This window comes from Xenopus laevis, chromosome 8L (genome assembly GCF_017654675.1).
Source record: "Xenopus laevis strain J_2021 chromosome 8L, Xenopus_laevis_v10.1, whole genome shotgun sequence".
NCBI lineage: Eukaryota > Metazoa > Chordata > Amphibia > Anura > Pipidae > Xenopus > Xenopus laevis.
The window spans coordinates 127331896-127351019 of NC_054385.1; the positions used below are offsets into that span (position 1 = coordinate 127331896).

General features: G+C 42.9%; 1 protein-coding gene across 2 annotated transcripts in view; it reads right to left on the minus strand.

Annotated features, from left to right (window-relative positions):
• Positions 1-1296: 1296 nt before the first annotated feature.
• vangl2.L (VANGL planar cell polarity protein 2 L homeolog) overlaps positions 1297-19124 on the minus strand; it is a 55366-nt gene continuing 37538 nt past the window's right edge. For both annotated transcript variants that reach the window (XM_018228720.2, NM_001088710.1), the window contains 7 exon segments: positions 14556-14829; positions 13045-13165; positions 10053-10660; positions 9292-9428; positions 8023-8158; positions 5539-5770; positions 1297-3068 (listed from right to left, as the gene is read on the minus strand). In XM_018228720.2, coding sequence (XP_018084209.1) covers positions 2808-3068; positions 5539-5770; positions 8023-8158; positions 9292-9428; positions 10053-10660; positions 13045-13165; positions 14556-14626 — 1566 coding nt within the window. In that variant the 5' untranslated portion in view covers positions 14627-14829 and the 3' untranslated portion in view covers positions 1297-2807.

Genomic DNA, 19124 nt, shown 5'->3' on the forward strand with positions numbered 1-19124 from the left:
AGTTTTTGGGAGGAAAAAACGTGAAATCGCTTGAATTGATCGGGTTTTTGGGCAAAACACTCCAAAAATAATCATGAAGGCTATTAACATCTTCAAATGTTCAAGGGGCCTCTGCCATTGACTCCAACATGACCTCGACAGGTTTTAGATGGTGGATTTTTAGATTCAAGCTATTTCAAGGGTGGGGGGCATAAAAAAAATCTCGATGAAATCTCGAAATCTCGAAAATGTGAGTTTTTTTTTTAAAAAAAACTTGAAAAATTAAGATTTTTTTTAACCAAAAATGTGAATTTTGATAAATAAAAAAAAAACAAAAAAAAAAACTTGATTTTAGTGGAAATCACAACTCGATCCTTAAAGGGATACTGTCATGGGAAAATTTTTTTTTCCAAAATGAACCAGTTAATAGTGCTGCTCCAGCAGAATTCTGCACTGAAATCCATTTCTCAAAAGAGCAAACAGATTTTTTTAAATTCAATTTTGAAATCTGACATGTTGTCAATTTCCCAGCTGCCCAAGTCATGTGACTTGTGCTCTGATAAACTTCAATCACTCTTTACTGCTGTACTGCAAGTTGGAGTGATATCACCCCCTCCCTTTCCCCCCCAGCAGCCAAACAACAGAACAATGGGAAGGTAACCAGATAGCAGCTCCCTAACACAAGATAACAGCTGCCTGGTAGATCTAAGAACAGCACTCAATAGTAAAATCCAGGTCCCACTGAGACACATTCAGTTACATTGAGAAGGAAAAACAGCACCCTGCCAGAAAGCATTTCTCTCCTAAAGTGCAGGCACAAGTCACATGACCAGGGGCAGCTGGGAAATTGACAAAATGTCTAGCCCCATGTCAGATTTCAAAATTGAATATAAAAAAATCTGTTTGCTCCTTTGAGAAATGGATTCAGTGCAGAAGTCTGCTGGAGTAGCACTATTAACTGATGCATTTGAAAAAAACATGTTTTCTGATGACAGGATCCCTTTAATAAACAACCCCCTAAGTCTGTTATAAATGATTTAAAACATTAAATAAAGCCAATAGGCTGGTTTTGCTTCCAATAAGGATTAATTATATCTTAGTTGGGATCAAGTACAAGTTAATGTTTTATTATTACTGAGAAAAAGGAAATCATTTTTAAAATTTTGAATGATTTGATAAAAATGGTTTCTATGGGAGACGCCCTTCCCATAATTCAGAGCGTTTTGGATAACAGGTTTCTGGATATGGGATCCCATACCTGTATTACCACACGCCCCTCCAGGTGAATAAATGTATCCTTCCAATCACAAAGTTAGGTAGTGTAAAAACAACTTTATTATTGACGTCCTTCAGTGGAGAGAGGCTACAAATATTACAAGTCTTCTGTTGTCTGGTCAAGGATAGACAACATCGCAAAGTACAGTAACAATTTTTCACCTGAACAGTAAAACAGACGGGGCGTAAAAATGGTTTTAGGTTTTTTTTTCCCGCAATTTGGAAATTCTAGAGAATTAATGCCTTTGGGAAAACGACACCTTTAATATAAAAAAAAAACAAGTTTTCTGTTAGGAACATTTTTTAAAAAAACCCAGTAATAATTACCCTTTTAAGCCTGATATCGCCTGGCTCAAATAAAAAAACGCGGTTCTAGGAACTCTTATCATTGTGGAATTTAAAAAAAACAACTCGGATTACCCAATAATAATACCATTTATAAACCTGGCCACGTGTGATGTAAACAAAACGATGATTCGCTAGTGCACCGAGTAGTGAAGAACAATCCAGAAGAATCACGAGCTGGAATGTAACAGCCTGTTCAATAGTCATTTTTTGTTTTTTTCTGGTTGGTGAAGATGATGAAACTGCATAGGCAATGCAACCCAAGACCTTCACACCCTCTCACCCAATCACAGTGGGCAGAAAGGACAAGGCGACGCCCCCTCCTCTGCCTGCGGAGTCAGGAATTCAGTCCAGAAGAGCAAATAAAGTCATGTTCCTCAGTTTTTTGTTTCCCCCCCCCTCCCCCCGAAGTGTCTCAACAAAAGTAGAAAAATTTTGTACAAAGAGGGTAATAAAATAATAGTGCCACAAGGTTAGTGGTTATTGAGCAGAATGGCTGGAAAATACAATGAAAAAAAAAAAAAAACCTACAGAAGTCAACAAAAAGAACCATCCCTTTTAGGTCTCACAACCCAACCTGCCCAATCAAAAATTGTAAGCTTCTTGAAGCAGGTGATACCAAGTCTTTTTCCGGAAAAATCAGCCAATTTGGCCTCCATGCTCCTCGTTGATTCAAATGTCCTCAAGTCAACACGCCTCACAGCACGGGACTTAGGGAGTTTGTCATAGGTGAGAAGAGGACCCTCTAGGGCCAGCACCACAAAGGTGGTTTTGTACAAAACATGTACACGTAGAATAAACGGATAGCCCTTGAATGTTGGCAAGAGATTTGTATCCTTTATGGCCTTTATTGGTGAAGGCAATTATTGCAGAGATGGTCGGAAGAGGAGGGACTGTGGATTGGTCAAGTTTTGTACAGTTTATCGGCTCCTGATGCCAGTCAACCATTGGGCACACTGGTATTTGGAAGAATGAACGATATTCCCCATCTGTCTTGTTCAATCCCTGTGTAAAGAGTAACTGAGCATTGTAGCCGATAGATGGAATAATCCTGGGTTGGCGCAAGATGGCATATTGTTGTTCTCTAAAATCAGAAAGTGGAGACCTAAAAAAAATCCCCACCAGAAGGAAAGATGTGCAAGGGCGCAACATGTTCCACCTCCCTTTTCCTTTAGATCTCTTTCCACCTGCCCAGTGGCTCGCGTCTTTCAAACCGAGGTCTCCGATTGAAGTCTCATGACAAACTTATGAGACTTGGGGTCCACAAACTCCTCGGACAGCTTAAAGAAGGGGATCTTCTTGGTGCTGACCACGAGGCTAAAGTCTTGGCGCTTCAAGACGAACACAACGCCGTCCTTCAGACCGTTGGTGACGGGTTCCTCGCTGACCAGCGTCCACTGCTTTGCCAGCCAGCGGTCTTTGTGGTACTGGATAGTTGGGCCAGGGCCTAGGTAACGCTCCAGAAAAGCCTGTCCGTGAAAAACAAAAATAGTTCAAGTCAACATAATCTTGATGAAATTCACACCTAGATACCAGCTACCCTTGATATAACACCACTTATTAGAGGGCCAACCAACTTAACCTTATTTGTCACATGGTATCATGATCAGATTGGCCTACAAGAAGATCTACTAGTGGGCCTGGCCCCAGGCTTGAACTGTTTCTATCAACCCATGCCTGGGTCCATCATGGGGTCCTAATAAAAACAACACAATTTGCTACTAGTGTTGCATGGGCTGGCAGAAAACTGAGGCTGTTGAAGGTGGGTGGCGGGCGATAGGGACAGACATCCACCCATCATAACATCAGCGCACCCCAATTCCTCCTTTATAAGGATATCGTTTGTACGATACTCCCTCTTAGTATCATTTATGTATAGTTCTATGGAGCACTTGAATAGTGTAACTTTAAACCAACACAATAGGTTGTTAAACAAGCAACAAATCAAAAAAAATAACATTAACGCCGCCACCAAAACGCACGTTAAAGGTTTACGACCTTTTTGTTTTTTCATAAGCGGTGAGGTTTTTGAGCCTCTCCCAACCCTCTATTAAAGGCCTCGGGTGCGATTAACATGCATCTGCTTAACACAAAGCACGGAACGAACAGAGAGGCCGCAATTAAATATAAATGAACACAATGAATATTTAATGAAATAGATCAGCTCAGCGTACAGTAAAGGCTATAACAAACGCAGCCCTGGAAGTCCTTAGAGAAGCGTGACGAGGGATCTGAAACTGATCCAAGCCGACAGCAGGTGGCAGCCACACACTTCTCTATCTGTCGCCCCGCGGAAAGTCTCATATCGGGTTACAAGCGGGAAGAAGTCTGATTAACGAGGTTCTGCCTGTAAACCACAGCTTAAGAAATGTGGCCTACATCAGCTTAGCACCTCCATGGGAAAGTTTTGATAAAGCGAGCCAATAGGCATCCGTGGGCAATAATAGTCTCTCAAAAGAGAAATACTTAGGCTCAAAGGACCAGTAAGACCAAATGTAAAAAATAATTGCTGTGAACCAACTTGCTGTTTTACAACCTGTCATGACCTGTTCTACTCACCTGTGGATCGTAACACGTCTGCTACAATTTTTGTAGTCCTTGTATAGATTAAATAATATACAAGAGCATTTTAAAGGAGAACTCAACCCTTAAGTTAACAAAACCCTACCCTATATAAACCCCCTACCTCCTCCCCTCCAGCCTAGCTGCTACCCCGGTCAAATGCCCCTAACTCTTTACTTACCCCTCCGTGCAGATTCTGTCCAGCGGAGTTCACAGGCGCCATCTTCAGCCGCTTCGGGAATCTTCAGAATGAGACTGGCGCTTCGCCAATGTCTGTGAGTTTCGGTGCATTCGCAGTTGTCGCGAAACAGAAAATTGCTCCAACTGCGCATGCGCCGATACGCCGGTCTCATTCCGAAGAGAAGAAGATGGCTGCTGTGAACTCCGCTGGACAGAATCTGCACGGAGGGGTAAGTAAAGACTTAGGGGCATTTGCCCGGGGTAGTAGCTAGGCTGGGGGGGGGTCTATGTAGGGTAAGGGGGTAGGGTTTTTTTTAACTTTAGTGTTTAGATCTCCTTTAAAGGAGCAACGTACCCCAATGAACTTGTGCTGGACATATATTTTTCCTGCTGTTTTAAATCAGACATTTCCATGTGTGTTTTTGTAATTTCTTGTACTAGAAAGTAAAACCACGTTCACTTTTGCACTTCCTGGTTCTGCAGAGCAGAGGAGATGCCGGCAGAACAAATTACCAGTCCACAGAACTTAAAAGCCTAACAAAGGCTGCCGGTTTGGGGTTTGCCTATAAGGAGCTCAAACAAATTGCCCTGTTAATAGGGAGAGTGGGCGGGGCCTTTTCAGTATATTTGAGAACATGAAGGTGCTAAGCATGAAACCTGCTCAGTGTGCCATAGCCTAAAAATGAATTATAAAACGAGAAAGTTATAACTTATTCCTGCTTGCATATTTTCTGGGCCTCTCTACTTTTTTCCAGTTATGTGATTCTGGCTAGAATCACGTGACTTGAAGAAATAAAAATAGACAGTCCCATTTGCAAGCAGGAATTATCTATACATTTTTCAAAAATAATTTAAAATTAATAGTTTTATCACACATTGTTATTAGGCAAAACAAAACCTTTTAATGTACTAGTATTATTCCTGTCTGCGCACCACAATATGTAATAGTTATTCCCTAGGAAGCCCAACTGGATACCTGGGAGTCTTTATGCATCATGCAAGGATCTTTGTGGCCTCTGTCTACTCAAAGGTTTCAGACTTATACATTTTAATACAACTTGGCCCTCTAAAATGTGGTTGGTTTACATAACTGCACCATCTTATGTGAGCACAAATGATGAACCTTACATTGGCATACTAAACAAATCTAAAATACCAACCCCCCCAAAACCAGCACGGATAGTTCGGACAACTGACCTTTGGAGTCATATCATGGGTGATACAGAACTCGAGGTGATGAAGGATGCTCTCCATGGTGTGATATGGCTGCTGCTTCGTTGTCCGTAGATATTTCTGCATGGCTCTCGCCATAGAGGCAAAGATGGCCTGAGCTGCCTCTCTCGGGTCCATGATCTCTCTGGGGTTTTTCTGGTCTTCATCTTGTAGCCGTTTGATGTGTGTGAAAGCCTCTTCCACCGCTACCACCAGCCTGGAACAAACAAGATCAGTGTCTATAACCAGTCGGGCAAGAAACCTCTGAGGGCAAGACATTGTCAGTTGCGGGATAGAACAAAGTCTAACATAACACTTAAACTGATCTCCCAAAATCTTCAGGATTAATGCAAAGTGTTTGTTGGCCTTGGATTTTGTAAAAACAACACTGGAAATATTCTCACAACTCTGTTAATATTCTCCCTTCTTCTTTGGCAGGGAGTATTATTTTAAGGGAGAATGACACAAGCCTAAGCTGAGATTAGCTCTGATGGATATCTCCAGACAACTTGCCCCGCGGGCTTCTGCACAAAGTCTAATTGCCAAGAAAGCCCCGTCAATGGGGAAAGGCCTCATTAGAGGGAGAAAGAGCGAAACAGAGAGGTCAGCGGTCTGGCCATCTGAATGGAGGGCCTTTGTGGAGAACGGGATAAAAGGGAGAAATTTAGGGAAAATGGCGTGCTGTGCTCCATGCAAGTTGTGGTTCAACAATAAATGGAGACCCACTGGTAGGAACAAGAGTGAGAATCAATTCAACTCCGTTTCCAAGACTATTATTTGAGAGGAGCGAAGGGGGAGAAATAACAATCACTTCTTTTTAGTTTTCACACACACAAACACAAAAAACGATGACACGCATGAAACCCTACTCCCTATCTGCCCGAGAAGAATCTGACTAATGACACCCCATCTTACTTTATGCTTCAAGCATCCCAGGCTTTTTTCCCTTACTGGTTTCTTGGATACCTGGTCCATCTCTGCTCTCCAAATGCCATTGATTAGGCTATTCTGTTCCATCTTGCTTCAAGGTCAAGGGAGCCCCGTCTCTATCCCCGGTTGTCTACCCCTTCTGGGTTCTGTAAATCTAGGGTTATTGGTACATCTGTGCGACAGTCACCCTAGCAACCTGACATCAGCCTATTAAGTTTCCATTAGTAAATACAGCGTGACTCCCAAAAACAGCAATCGTCAGGCTCTCTTCCGCCTCCAAAATTAAAGTTTCAAAAAATATCATGTACACCTCAAAAATTAATTTGAGGGGAAAAAAAACAAAAAAATGATATAGTGTAATATATTTTGGTTAAAACACCACCATATTTACGCTTATTACCATTAGGATCATAGTGTGGGTAGATCCCCATCTTCCACCAATAACGAAATACACGTGCTTTTTCACTGTTCACTATAGTTAACGAAACTCTTTGGGGTACACTTAATTAAAATGATATTAAAAACACTTATATGGTGGTGTTTTAACCAAAAAAATATGACACTATTATTTTTCTGTTTTTTCCCCCTCAAATTAATTTTTGAGGTGTACAGCGATATTTTTGAAACTTTATTAAGTTTCCATGTTGATTCAGGCTCAGGGATGCCCTGTGCCTCATGGACAGTCTTAAATCTATCGATACAGGTGGCATTTCGACCACTTTAACTCTCTTGGGGTGCACTAGATCAGCCAAAATGCCCTTAACAGCTGTCACTGGTTCCTATACATAAAATAACCCAATAAAACACATGGGAACCACTCTGCTGTTTGCAGTAATAGACAGGCAGTGACCAGGCACTTTAGAAACTGGTGACCACCAGTTCTACTGCAACTGTTCTTCATGGGACACTGCTATGGTCAAACCACCACATATGCCATAGCCCTAAAGGCACTCACTCTTGTCTTAGGCCTCATGAGTTGAAGAAGTCACACTTGCTGATGGGAAGCATCAACACACCAAATGATGTCCAAAAGTTAGATCGGGATCTACCAGTAGACCTTTAGCTGGTGATCAGTAGATCTCAAGACACTGTCAACAAACAGCTTGTCTATATCACCCTCCTGATATTTATTATGTTAAGGTTACATAAGGAATAGTTGTTTGTTAAATATAGCAATAAAAATCATCTTATAAATCAATAATATTTAAGTAATATTTTCCATGGAACAGAATGCTAACAATGCTTTTATGGATGTAGATCATAATGGGACAATATCACAAAAAGCAGACCTCGCATTATTAAAGTATGGGCCCTCCTGCCGTAGAAAGGCTCCCAAGACCCAATGGGATGGGCAGGGTGGTCAGTAGAAAATGCCTAATATTGTCCCGTACATTTAGCAACAGTCAACCCCCAATGCCAAAATGCTCATCATTACCATAAGTTGCATGTCCACTTTGACTATGGCTGACCCAACAACAATTTAGTCAATCCTACTTGTGACGTCTGAAGCCTAATCCCACCAGTGTCAGATTTACCTACCTAGCTTTCCGCTTTCGAACCCGCCGCTCGTGTTCAGCCTCCTCGTAGTAATACTCGTTGTGGCTGTTGTCTCGCCTCCTTGCGGCGGCGGCTATCACAGCTCGGGACTGCCCCGTTGAGTTGTTGGTGGTGTTTTCTAAAAAGCAACATACAGTCTTCTGTTAATAAAGTGAAGTAGCTAACTCAAGTGAAGAAAACCAATATGTGAAGGAAGATGCAGAAGCTATAGGTAAAGCAAGATGTCCAAACGGTATTCATGAGTCAATCTAATAAAGGGCAAGTATTATCAACACAAAATTAGCTACTAGTTCTAAACAAAGTACTGAGCAACCATCTTGAACGTCACAAAGCTAATGATCCTTTGAACATGAGCAGCAGCCTTACAAATGGAGCAGCACCCTGTAGCATTAGATCTTTAGGTGCCTTCGGACGGAAAAAAAAAACACCTAATAGAGCGACCTACTATGAGCATTGCCACCTTGTCAGCATTTTACCTGCCCAGATAAAGAACCATTTTTATGACCATTTATGGCAAACTTTAGCTGAATATCCTTTCAACTATATTCCAAGATGGCCGTCATATAACTGTTGCCTAGGCAATACTGGGAAGTAGCAGAGTGAAATGGCAGATAATAGTGAGAAGTGCTGGCAGTAGAAAAGTAAGTAAATAGAGAAATATTCAGGGGCTTAAAAGGAATTAATTTTAAAGGCAGCCTACAGCTTCCACTTATCCTACATGTCTCCAGAGAGATGAGAGCACGGAAGAGCTTTGAAGTGGTGACTAACAATGTTCCAATACCCAACACACGCTGCCCTTAAGGTGCAGAAAGGATGGGGACATGCTCCTCCCTAATGGTTTCTGCTCTGTGTGAAATGACAAAATTGAAGGCTGCCTCCCACATCCCCGGTGTTGGGAACGAGGTCATCTGGAAAAAGCGGGTCAATTATCTGAAAACTATCCATACTCCTGTCCTACCACTATACATGGGTGGTCACTTGTACTGCATCCATCCATCGGGCTGATCAGAAGGACAACGTGGAGGATCAGCAGTGTACAGTCAAGGAACACAATCGGTTTGTGGTTCTACAATAGGGTTTGCTCTACTTGGTTGTCCTCCATCTCAAACTAAAAAAATATTGTATAAAACACCAAGAACAAGCTGAAAAGACATTTATATACAACGGGTGGTATAGAAGGAAAGGGCAGAAGACACAAAGGTAAGTCTAGGAGAAGACCAGGCAGCTCAGAGCAAGAGCAGAGCATCTCACCCTCTCCGAGGGAGTAGACCTTGAAGCCAGACATTTTCTTGGACAGGATGGATTTTGGCAGGTTCAGGAGAGCAGGGTTGTAGACAGGGAAGTCGTGATAATAGTTTTCCAAAATCCATACGGCAACTCGCTGGATACTGTGAGAGGAAAACAAACAGGGTAGGGAGCACAGCGGGAGAACAACAACAATCAAAAATGAGGACAAGGGTACAAATTAAAGGAGAACGAGGCAGACACAAAGGAGAGCACAGAAGGAAGGTGGGCACAAATAAAGACTAAAACACTCTACACCAAAGTTTATATATTGAGAATAGGTGATTTAATGTACTGCCCATGTTGGCTTAACAAATATAAATGGCTTTATTTATATACCGCAGGAAGTACAGGAGTACAAGGAAGACCTGTGCCTTAATGAGACACTAAATATAGGGCACCCGGTCTGAGGAACAAAGGTGCACCCTGCCTTGTGCTGGTTTTCAACATTGCCTCTTGCCATGGCACCTTCATTGTTTTTTCTTTCCCTATATTTTGCCTAATAGAAATATTAACAAAAGAGGCGTGAATCAGGAATTCAGGGTGAGTCACTGGGGAAAATGACCAGGCACAAGTTCAACTACAAAAAAAGTATAAATACGAATATACAGAGAAGAAATGTTCTGGGAACACAAAGAGCTCACTATACCCTCATACTGGACTATCAATGAAGAACAATATGGCAGCAGCCATCCATATATTGATAAAAACTAGTTGGCGTCTCTTACCTTAGATGACCAATGTTGTAGAATCGACTAGCTCCATCTGTTGACCGTACAACCTTGATGGTAAACTGAGGCTGGAGCTGCCTCAACTCCAGAAGGACAACAGCCAAATAGTGGACAAAGAGTAGTGCATCCACCAGAGACACTGCATACTGTACAATTCCCTGGTAGTTCTTGTCCCGGGATTCCAGTATCCGTACTCCATAAAAGAGCCAGTAGGAAACCACCAAGAGGAAGACAAGCACCATGAGAAGGGCTCGAAAAACAAACACCCTTGGGAAGAAGGCTTTTGGGCGACGGAAGAACAGTGCCCAGCTACCTAGTAGAAGTATGAGGAGCTTGAAGGCCACGGAGATGAAGAGACCCTCACAGGCTGTGCCACACTGCTCCAAGTCCTCCCTCCATAGGATCTGGGGCAGCAGCATGAAGGCAATTGGGGTCAGGAATGAGAGAAGAGCCAAGGCTCCACCAATGACAACCCCAAGGTGTCTAGAGCAGTCCAGCTTGGCGCTGTCCTCCATGTCCTTAGTGATACGTGTGATATCATCATGAGATATACTGTGCTCAGAGGTTCCTGTGACCACTGTGGTGGTTTCTCCCCAGTTATCATCCTGTAGTAAAAAATAAATAAGTGTGAATACATTTGTAACATGGTCCAAGCTCATCTGGTTGCCCATGTCTTCATCCTAGAATGAAACAGGACACCTAAAATAGGTGCAAAATTGCATATGGACAGGTATCAATAGCACCAAACAGCAATTCGTTTTGAAAAGGCTACACATTATAAGTTCCTGTTGATGTGGTCTTCTCCCTCAACTGGTCTAAACTGTCCCAAATTAAGATCTGATCGTTAGCCTGGGCCCCAAACAATCCGAGCAGATGCATCTGGTCCACCCTGTTTGGCCCCCAACACTTTCTACACATCTATTTGGCATATGGCTATGAGAGATTAGAGACCTCTGTTCTAGGTGATCAAGTAACTGCTCATCTACAGCCATACCCAGCTAGTCAGAGAGGAAGAGAACAACAAAAGAAAAATCAAAAATGAGGACAAGGGAACAAATTAAAAAAGAACGAGGCAGAGACAAGGAGAGCACGGAAACAAGGTGGGCACAAATAAAGATTAAAACATTACACCAAACTTTATATATTGAGAAAAGGGGATTTAATTTACTGAAGAAGATCTGCCTTAATGAGATGCTAAATATAGGGCTCCTGACCTGAGGGACAAAGGGGCACCCTTGCCTTGTGCTGGTTTTCAACTTTGCCTCTTGCCCTGGTAACTTCATTTTTTTATCTTTCCCTTTATTTTGCCTAATAGAAATATTAACAAGAGGCGTGAATTAGGAACTCTGGGTGGTGCTGGGGCCAAACGGTGGGCCAGATGGGTCTTCCCAGATTGTTTGAGATCCAGGCTAACAATCAGATCTTAATTGGTCTTGGAGGGGTCAACCAATCAGAGACCAGATCCTTTGTAACTGGGTTTATTCAACTTAGCACCTATTTTAATACATCATCAATAATATATGATAAGCTGGTGACATGCTCTGGGCAGGAAGGAATCATACACCATAAGTCTGGCATTCATTGCCACACACCTTGAACACGAGCTCAGCAGCAACTCCAATCCTTGACATGGCTTGGCAACAATGACATCACCAGGCACCAATCACAAAGCCCCACCAATTATCGTTCCCACAAGAGCAGCTTGTATAGTGTAGTTGGCTCGGAGCCAAGACAGTAAGGGCCCCGGGCACATCTCATTTACACACTCGGCTGGCTAGCAGGCCTCGTTAGTGTGGCAGCGATGGGCTTTTTAGGCCAGAGAAGCCGGGAGAGAGGATAAATGGTGCAGGAATCAATAAGCTCTCTCGTTAATTACCTCGGCACACACTCCTGGAAAATAATTACCTACAAGCCCTGTCACGGCATCTCAATATCTGCACAGTTAGCATCTGAGCTAAAGAGAGAACATATTCACTACAAGGATCCCGGGAGCATAGACAGGAGATCAGACAGATATTTCTCCCCTCTAAAAATAAAGAATGGCGTTATCTCAGGCTAAGTGAGATGGCTGTTCCTGTTGAATTGTGCTTAGTACAGGGGAATACCTATGCTGCCATAGTTTTATGGGATCTCTCTGTACAGACTATGAGCACATTTAGGGACTGTTCCTGCTGAATTGTGCTTAGTACAGGGGAATACCTATGCTGCCATAGTTTTATGGGATCTCTCTGTACAGACTATGAGCAAACTTAGGGACTGTTCCTGCTGAATTGTGCTTAGTACAGGGAATACCTATGCTGCCATAGTTTTATGGGATCTCTCTGTACAGACTATGAGCAAACTTAGGGACTGTTCCTGCTGAATTGTGCTTAGTACAGGGGAATACCTATGCTGCCATAGTTTTATGGGATCTCTCTGTACAGACTATGAGCAAATTTAGGGACTGTTCCTGCTGAATTGTGCTTAGTACAGGGAATACCTATGCTGCCATAGTTTTATGGGATCTCTCTGTACAGACTATGAGCAAACTTAGGGACTGTTCCTGCTGAATTGTGCTTAGTACAGGGGAATACCTATGCTGCCATAGTTTTATGGGATCTCTCTGTAGACTATGAGCAAACTTAGGGACTGTTCCTGCTGAATTGTGCTTAGTACAGGGAATACCTATGCTGCCATAGTTTTATGGGATCTCTCTGTACAGACTATGAGCAAACTTAGGGACTGTTCCTGCTGAATTGTGCTTAGTACAGGGGAATACCTATGCTGCCATAGTTTTATGGGATCTCTCTGTAGACTATGAGCAAACTTAGGGGCTGTTCCTGCTGAATTGTGCTTAGTACAGGGGAATACCTATGCTGCCATAGTTTTATGGTACCTCTTCGGATACAGCCTATTGCCTCTCAGGCACCCCTAATTTTTCACCACAGCATACCAAGGCAATTTTTAGAGAAGTACCAACTGATCTAGCCAATCTAATTTCAGAACTTACCCTGTCTTCCCCTCTCGTTGACTCGTTATCCAATAAGGGCTCCCCTGGTGCTTGGATGGTGACCGATTTATCACCGCGGCTTCCTTCTCGGCTTTTAGATCGATGCCGCTCCCTCCGATCTCTACAAATGTAAGAATTTTGATTAAAATAAGCTGATGGTTGTCTTTTCAGTTCTAGCTTTCCTTAGTGGCTCAACTTTTGGTCAGGGGCCCCCTTAGATCATAACAAGGTCACACCTATAGGAAACCATTGGTTTCTCTGCCAGAGGTCCAAGTATATCCAGGATATCAAATAGTTGTTTTTTTCTCCAGATTTCGCCCTACTTGACCCTCAAGCTGGGCTTCCAGGTGTATCAAGGAGGGCCAATAGGCAGTATTCCAAGATCTTCCCCTAAATGGCCTCCAGGCTGATCCCCCCACCCATTCGTCAATACCCCCCGCGTGCGTCAGCACAACAGTTTAGGTAACGCTGCAACAGGCTATTTGGATTATGCTGACCTGCAATGGCTTGCTGAGGATTCTGGGAACTGAAGTTGAAACAGGTGCCAACCTGCAGGTAAAACTATCCCTTTATTTCAAGAATGCTTATTAAAAAAGGGCATCAGTTAATTAGCCACAAAGTAGCAAAGTCTCTCCCTTGCCTGATTTTTCCCCAAGGAACGGGAATGAGATCAAACTGCCGTCGTGTTAAGTCTTGTTATAGGAATGTTTTCCTTTAATATCATGAGCCAATAGGTGAGAGCAGCATGAACCACTGGTAGAAGGAGTAATCATAACTAGGTTACAGAAACATTGGGGTAACAGTCACCCTGCTATAGTTCCAGGGGTACCCAGGGTACAAATAAGCACTCACCCCAAATCTCCCCCTAACTGACCTTCAGACTGGGCCCCCATAGCTCATAACAAGGTTACAGATATATAGAAACATTGGGGTAACAGTCACCCTGCTATAGTTCCAGGGGTACCCAGGGTACAAATAAGCACTCGCCCCAAATCTCCCCCTAACTGACCTTCAGACTGGGCCCCCTTAACTCATAACAAGGTTACAGATATATAGAAACATTGGGGTAACAGTCACCCTGCTATAGTTCCAGGGGTACCCAGGGCACAAATAAGCACTCACCCCAAATCTTCCCCTAACTGACCTTCAGACTGGGCCCCCTTAGCTCATAACAAGGTTACAGATATATAGAAACATTGGGGTGTCACCCTGCTATAGTTCCAGGGGTACCCAGGGTACAAATAAACACTCGCCCCAAATCTCTCTCTAACTGACCTTCAGACTGGGCCCCCTTAGCTCATAACAAGGTTACAGATATATAGAAACATTGGGGTAACAGTCACCCTGCTATAGTTCCAGGGGTACCCAGGGTACAAACACTCACCCCAAATCTCCCCCTAACTGGCCTTCAGGCTGCCCCCTTAGCTCATAACAAGGTTACAGATATATAGAAACATTGGGGTAACAGTCACCCTGCTATAGTTCCAGGGGTACCCAATCAGTATTCCCACCTGTGTTTTCGGGAACTCCTGGAGTGGCCGGACTTATAGGAGTAACCAGAGTACTGGGAATCGTTGTCCATGTTTTCAGAGTACCGGCTTTTGTGGCGATCCACGTTGGCGGATTTGGGTCCCCCCGAACCCTGGGTCGAAGCCAAAACTGCGACTGCCTCTTTCAGCACAGGCTTCTTCAGGCCGAAAGGCACCTTCAGAAAGTCAACTTTAACCTTTAGCGACTCTATTTTGATTGGCTGTCCAGTCCCCACTCATAAGAAAATCAGATGGCCTGGAAGGGAAATGGAGAGTATTAGTGGCGTGTGGGTAATTGCTTGGGAAGAGGCGTGGGATTTATAGTTGTGCACATTGTGTTGGTGGTTTATTATATAATTAGAAAAAGCAAACAAAATATAATTACTGATGATCATATTGGAGGAATAATTAGCTGAAATATACAAACGAGGCAATAAATAGATAAACGATTGAGGGTGTGTTAATAGGCTAATCTGTCAGCGCTCAAGCTGATTGGCTGCTAATGGGAAGCTGGCGAGTGATCTATAGGCAGATTAATAATCTCATGATAATCAGGGAGGCACAGGAGACTGCCCATGTTATATATATATATGTGCTGCTGAGGAAGAGTATGGTTAGGCAACAGAGGAAGGGTTCAGTTTGGGAAGGGTAGAAAGGCCAGTGAGGGTGGCGGAAGGCAGAAAAAAAACAGAACTGGACCACAATTCTAGTGGGTTTTGGCCGTGTCATGCCTTGACCACATCCCCTTGTTATGCTGCAAATATAGGAGAGTCCAGAAAAATGTGATGGGCTAATGGATCTGAGAGGGCAGAATGTCAGGGTGCAAGGCAGAATGTCAGGGTGCAAGGCAGAATGTCAGGGTGCAAGGCAGAATGTCAGGGTGCAAGGCAGAATGGAAGGGTTTCAAGGCAGAATGGAAGGGTGCAAGGCAGAATGGAAGGGTGCAAGGCAGAATGGAAGGGTGCAAGGCAGAATGGAAGGGTGCAAGGCAGAATGGAAGGGTTTCAAGGCAGAATGGAAGGGTGCAAGGCAGAATGGAAGGGTTTCAAGGCAGAATGGAAGGGTGCAAGGCAGAATGGAAGGGTGCAAGGCAGAATGGAAGGGTGCAAGGCAGAATGGAAGGGTGCAAGGCAGAATGGAAGGGTGCAAGGCAGAATGGAAGGGTGCAAGGCAGAATGGAAGGGTGCAAGGCAGAATGGAAGGGTGCAAGGCAGAATGGAAGGGTGCAAGGCAGAATGGAAGGGTGCAAGGCAGAATGGAAGGGTGCAAGGCAGAATGGAAGGGTGCAAGGCAGACGGCAGGCCGGAGATGGCAAACCGCCAATAGTGGGGATGGAAAGGAGAAGGTGGATTGACCATAGTGGGGGGTGGGGGGGGAGGTGGATCGACAATAGGGGGGAAGGATAAGGCAAACTGCCACTGGGGGGAGGCAAACTGCCAATGGTGGGTGGGAACGGTTAAGGCGGTGGGGGGGGGGTGATGGAAGGTCATTGACACATATCACATCAGTTTTACTCCTACATGAGGCAGGAAAGTTATAGCCCCAACAGCTCAATGTTTATTAAATGCCCATAATGTGTCTGATACAAAGCAGAAGAAACTGAGAGGCGCGGGAGCCAGTAATTGGGCTGATCTGTCTCATCTCTCTACTGCCCCAACTTGCCCCCTCCCCCTCTCCTATTTGAGCATCACACGCCAACAGGTGAGAACTCATTATCTTGTTTACCAATCACCCCCGGGGCAACTTTCTGTTTAAGTTTCTCTGGCACCAAACGAGACTCAGTCTTTGTTTACCTGCCGCACACACACACACACCGCACTCGTCTTATTAAAGGGGCAGCAGCATTATTGCAGAGTTGTCATTGGGCAACACCGACCCTTTCAGGGCCTGTCGTTTTATTTTATTTCACCTCTAGTGAAGCTTAGTTGCCCTTTAATTTGAAAGGCTTCCCTGGTATTCTGAGAGAGAGAGAGAGCATTAAGACCCCACACACCTAGTGAAATAGGCTTTGATCCCACAAAGAGACAGCAGTGGGGTGTGTGGGTGCAGGGAGGTGTCTTGTTTAGGCCGCATCGCCATGGAAACGCCATTTTGAAGCATAAAAGACAATCCTGTCCTGAAGAGCCGAGGAAGAGACGGGGTCAGGATGCTGCTGCTGCTGCTGCTGTCAAAGCTTTTGTCCTGAAAGCTGGATTTTTTTTGCTTCTATTACCATGGAAACACAAAGGCCTTCTTCTCCTTTCTTCCCTACACCCTCCCCTTTTCTTTGACCACTTGTTTCCAAGGCGATAGCTTTCGGGCCTGCAAGCATTTCCCCCCTTCCCAGCCAGGGAATGGGAGTCAAATCTGGGAGGAGAAAGTTGCACTAAATGGGTGTTGTGGGGGGAAGAAGAAAAAAAAAGGAGAATAAGAGAAAAAAAAAAAAAAAGTCCCATTTTTGTAACCTTTCTCCTTTTGTTCCACAGATCGGATCAGATTTCTCCAGGGAGCGTGAATATAAAAAAAGAAAAAAAAATGAAAACTCTTCCCAAAGGGCAACTACGCCCCAACCCCTCCGGGGGCCACAGAGCTGTTTTGTGAGAAGCTTTTAATTAGCCAGAAAAGGGGAAGTTTTATTATATATCTTCTTTTTTTTACAGGGCCAACTTTTTAAACACTGAAATGAATACAAGGAAAAAAAAAACGGAACTACTTTCTGTTGTATTTTCTGGACAACAACAGGAAATAAAAGTGCTCCAAAGCCGTGAAACACTTCTCATAGGGGCCTATTTACCAACATTCAGATGTATGTTTTATTATATTTTATTATTATTTTCTTTTAAAATTTCAGTAAAACTCAAAAAAATCTGAGAAGTGTAAAAATCATGGAAAACTCTGATACAAAACTTAAAGTAAAAGCAGTTAAGGTCCTAAAGAAACCAATCGGAGCTGCACTGATCCGATTGAACCTTTCAGACCGAAAATTAATTTAAGAAAAAAAATTGGGTTTTTTCTGGACAATGACAGAAAAAATCAGAAAGTTAAAACAGGAGTGCTCCAAAGCTGGGAAACACTTCTCATAGGGACCTATTTACCAACATTCAGATTTCTATTTTTTTTTCTTTCACAAATCAGATTTTTCTCTAAAAACATTTTTCTTTTAAAATTTCTGTAAAACTCTGATACAAAACAAATTAAAAGCAGTTGAGGTCCTAAAGAAACCAATGGGAGCTGCACTGATTCGATCAAACCTTTTTTTTTTTTTTTTAGCCATTCAGACTGAAATGAATATAAGAAAAAAAAACGGAACTTCCAGTTTTTTTTTCTGGACAATGAAAAAAACTTCTCATTGGGGCCTATTTAGCAACAATCACATTTCTATTTATTTTTATTTTACAAATCAGATTTTTCTCTAAAAAAATTTTTCTTTTAGAATTTCTGTAAAACTCAAACAATCCGACTGTCATTAAAGAAACAGTAACGTCAAAAAATAAAAGTGTTTTTAAGTAATGGAAATATAATGCAGTGTTGCCTTGCACTGGTAAAACTGTTGTGTTTGCTTCAGAAACACTACTATTGTTTATATACCGGTAAATAAGCTGCTGTGTAGCAATGGGGGCAGCCATTCAAAGGAGAAAAGGCTCAGGTTACACAGCAGATAGCAAATAAGCTCTGTAGAACATAATGTTATCTGTTATCCATTAGTTAACCTGTGACATATAGCCATTTTTCAATTTCCGCCATTGCTCCACAGCAGCTTGTTTATATGAACTATAGTAGTGTTTCTGAAGCAAACACATCAGTTTTACCAGTGCAGGGCAATAGTACATGATATTTTCATTACTTTAAAACACTTCAATTTTTTGGTGTTACTGTTCCTTTAAGTGTAAAAACCATTAAAAACTGATACAAAACTTAAATTAAGAGCAGTCCTAAAGAAACCAATGGGAGCTGCACTGATCCTATTGGACCTTTTTTTTTTTAAGCCATCCAGACTTTTTAAAGGTTTTTGATTTTCTTTTGCTAGCAATTGTCCAAAATACTCAAAGTTTTTGTATTTATATTCAAATCAGTAAACATTTTTTTCCGTTTGTACTTTTTAGATTTGGATCTTTTAATAACCACAACAATTCGCCCGTTAATACGTGGGCAAAAAATCTTTAAACCTAAACCTGCAGCCAACCCAGCCCAAAATCCTCTTCTGCTTAATGACCCGCAACAGACCCAATTCTCTTTTGGCGACTCCTATATAGGGAGGATCAGTCACTGTAATAGAGGGGTCAGCACATCACATGGCCAACGAGCTGGGGGGCCGGCTACCCTCCTGAACTGGCACCTGGGGCTTCGCCGAACCTGCCAAATTCTCTCAAAAGTTACTGCTCAGTAAAGTCAAGCAAGTGTTCAACCAGGGGACTGAAGTCATAAAAGTGCTCATGAGCTTTGCAAATTAAGAGTTAAAGGTTAAAGTTACCACCACATCCTGCATTCCTGATCATTGAGTTATTTAGAATCCCATTCCTGACTGCACTGCATTTTGTACAGCCATGAACAATGCATTCAAGTTCCAGAACA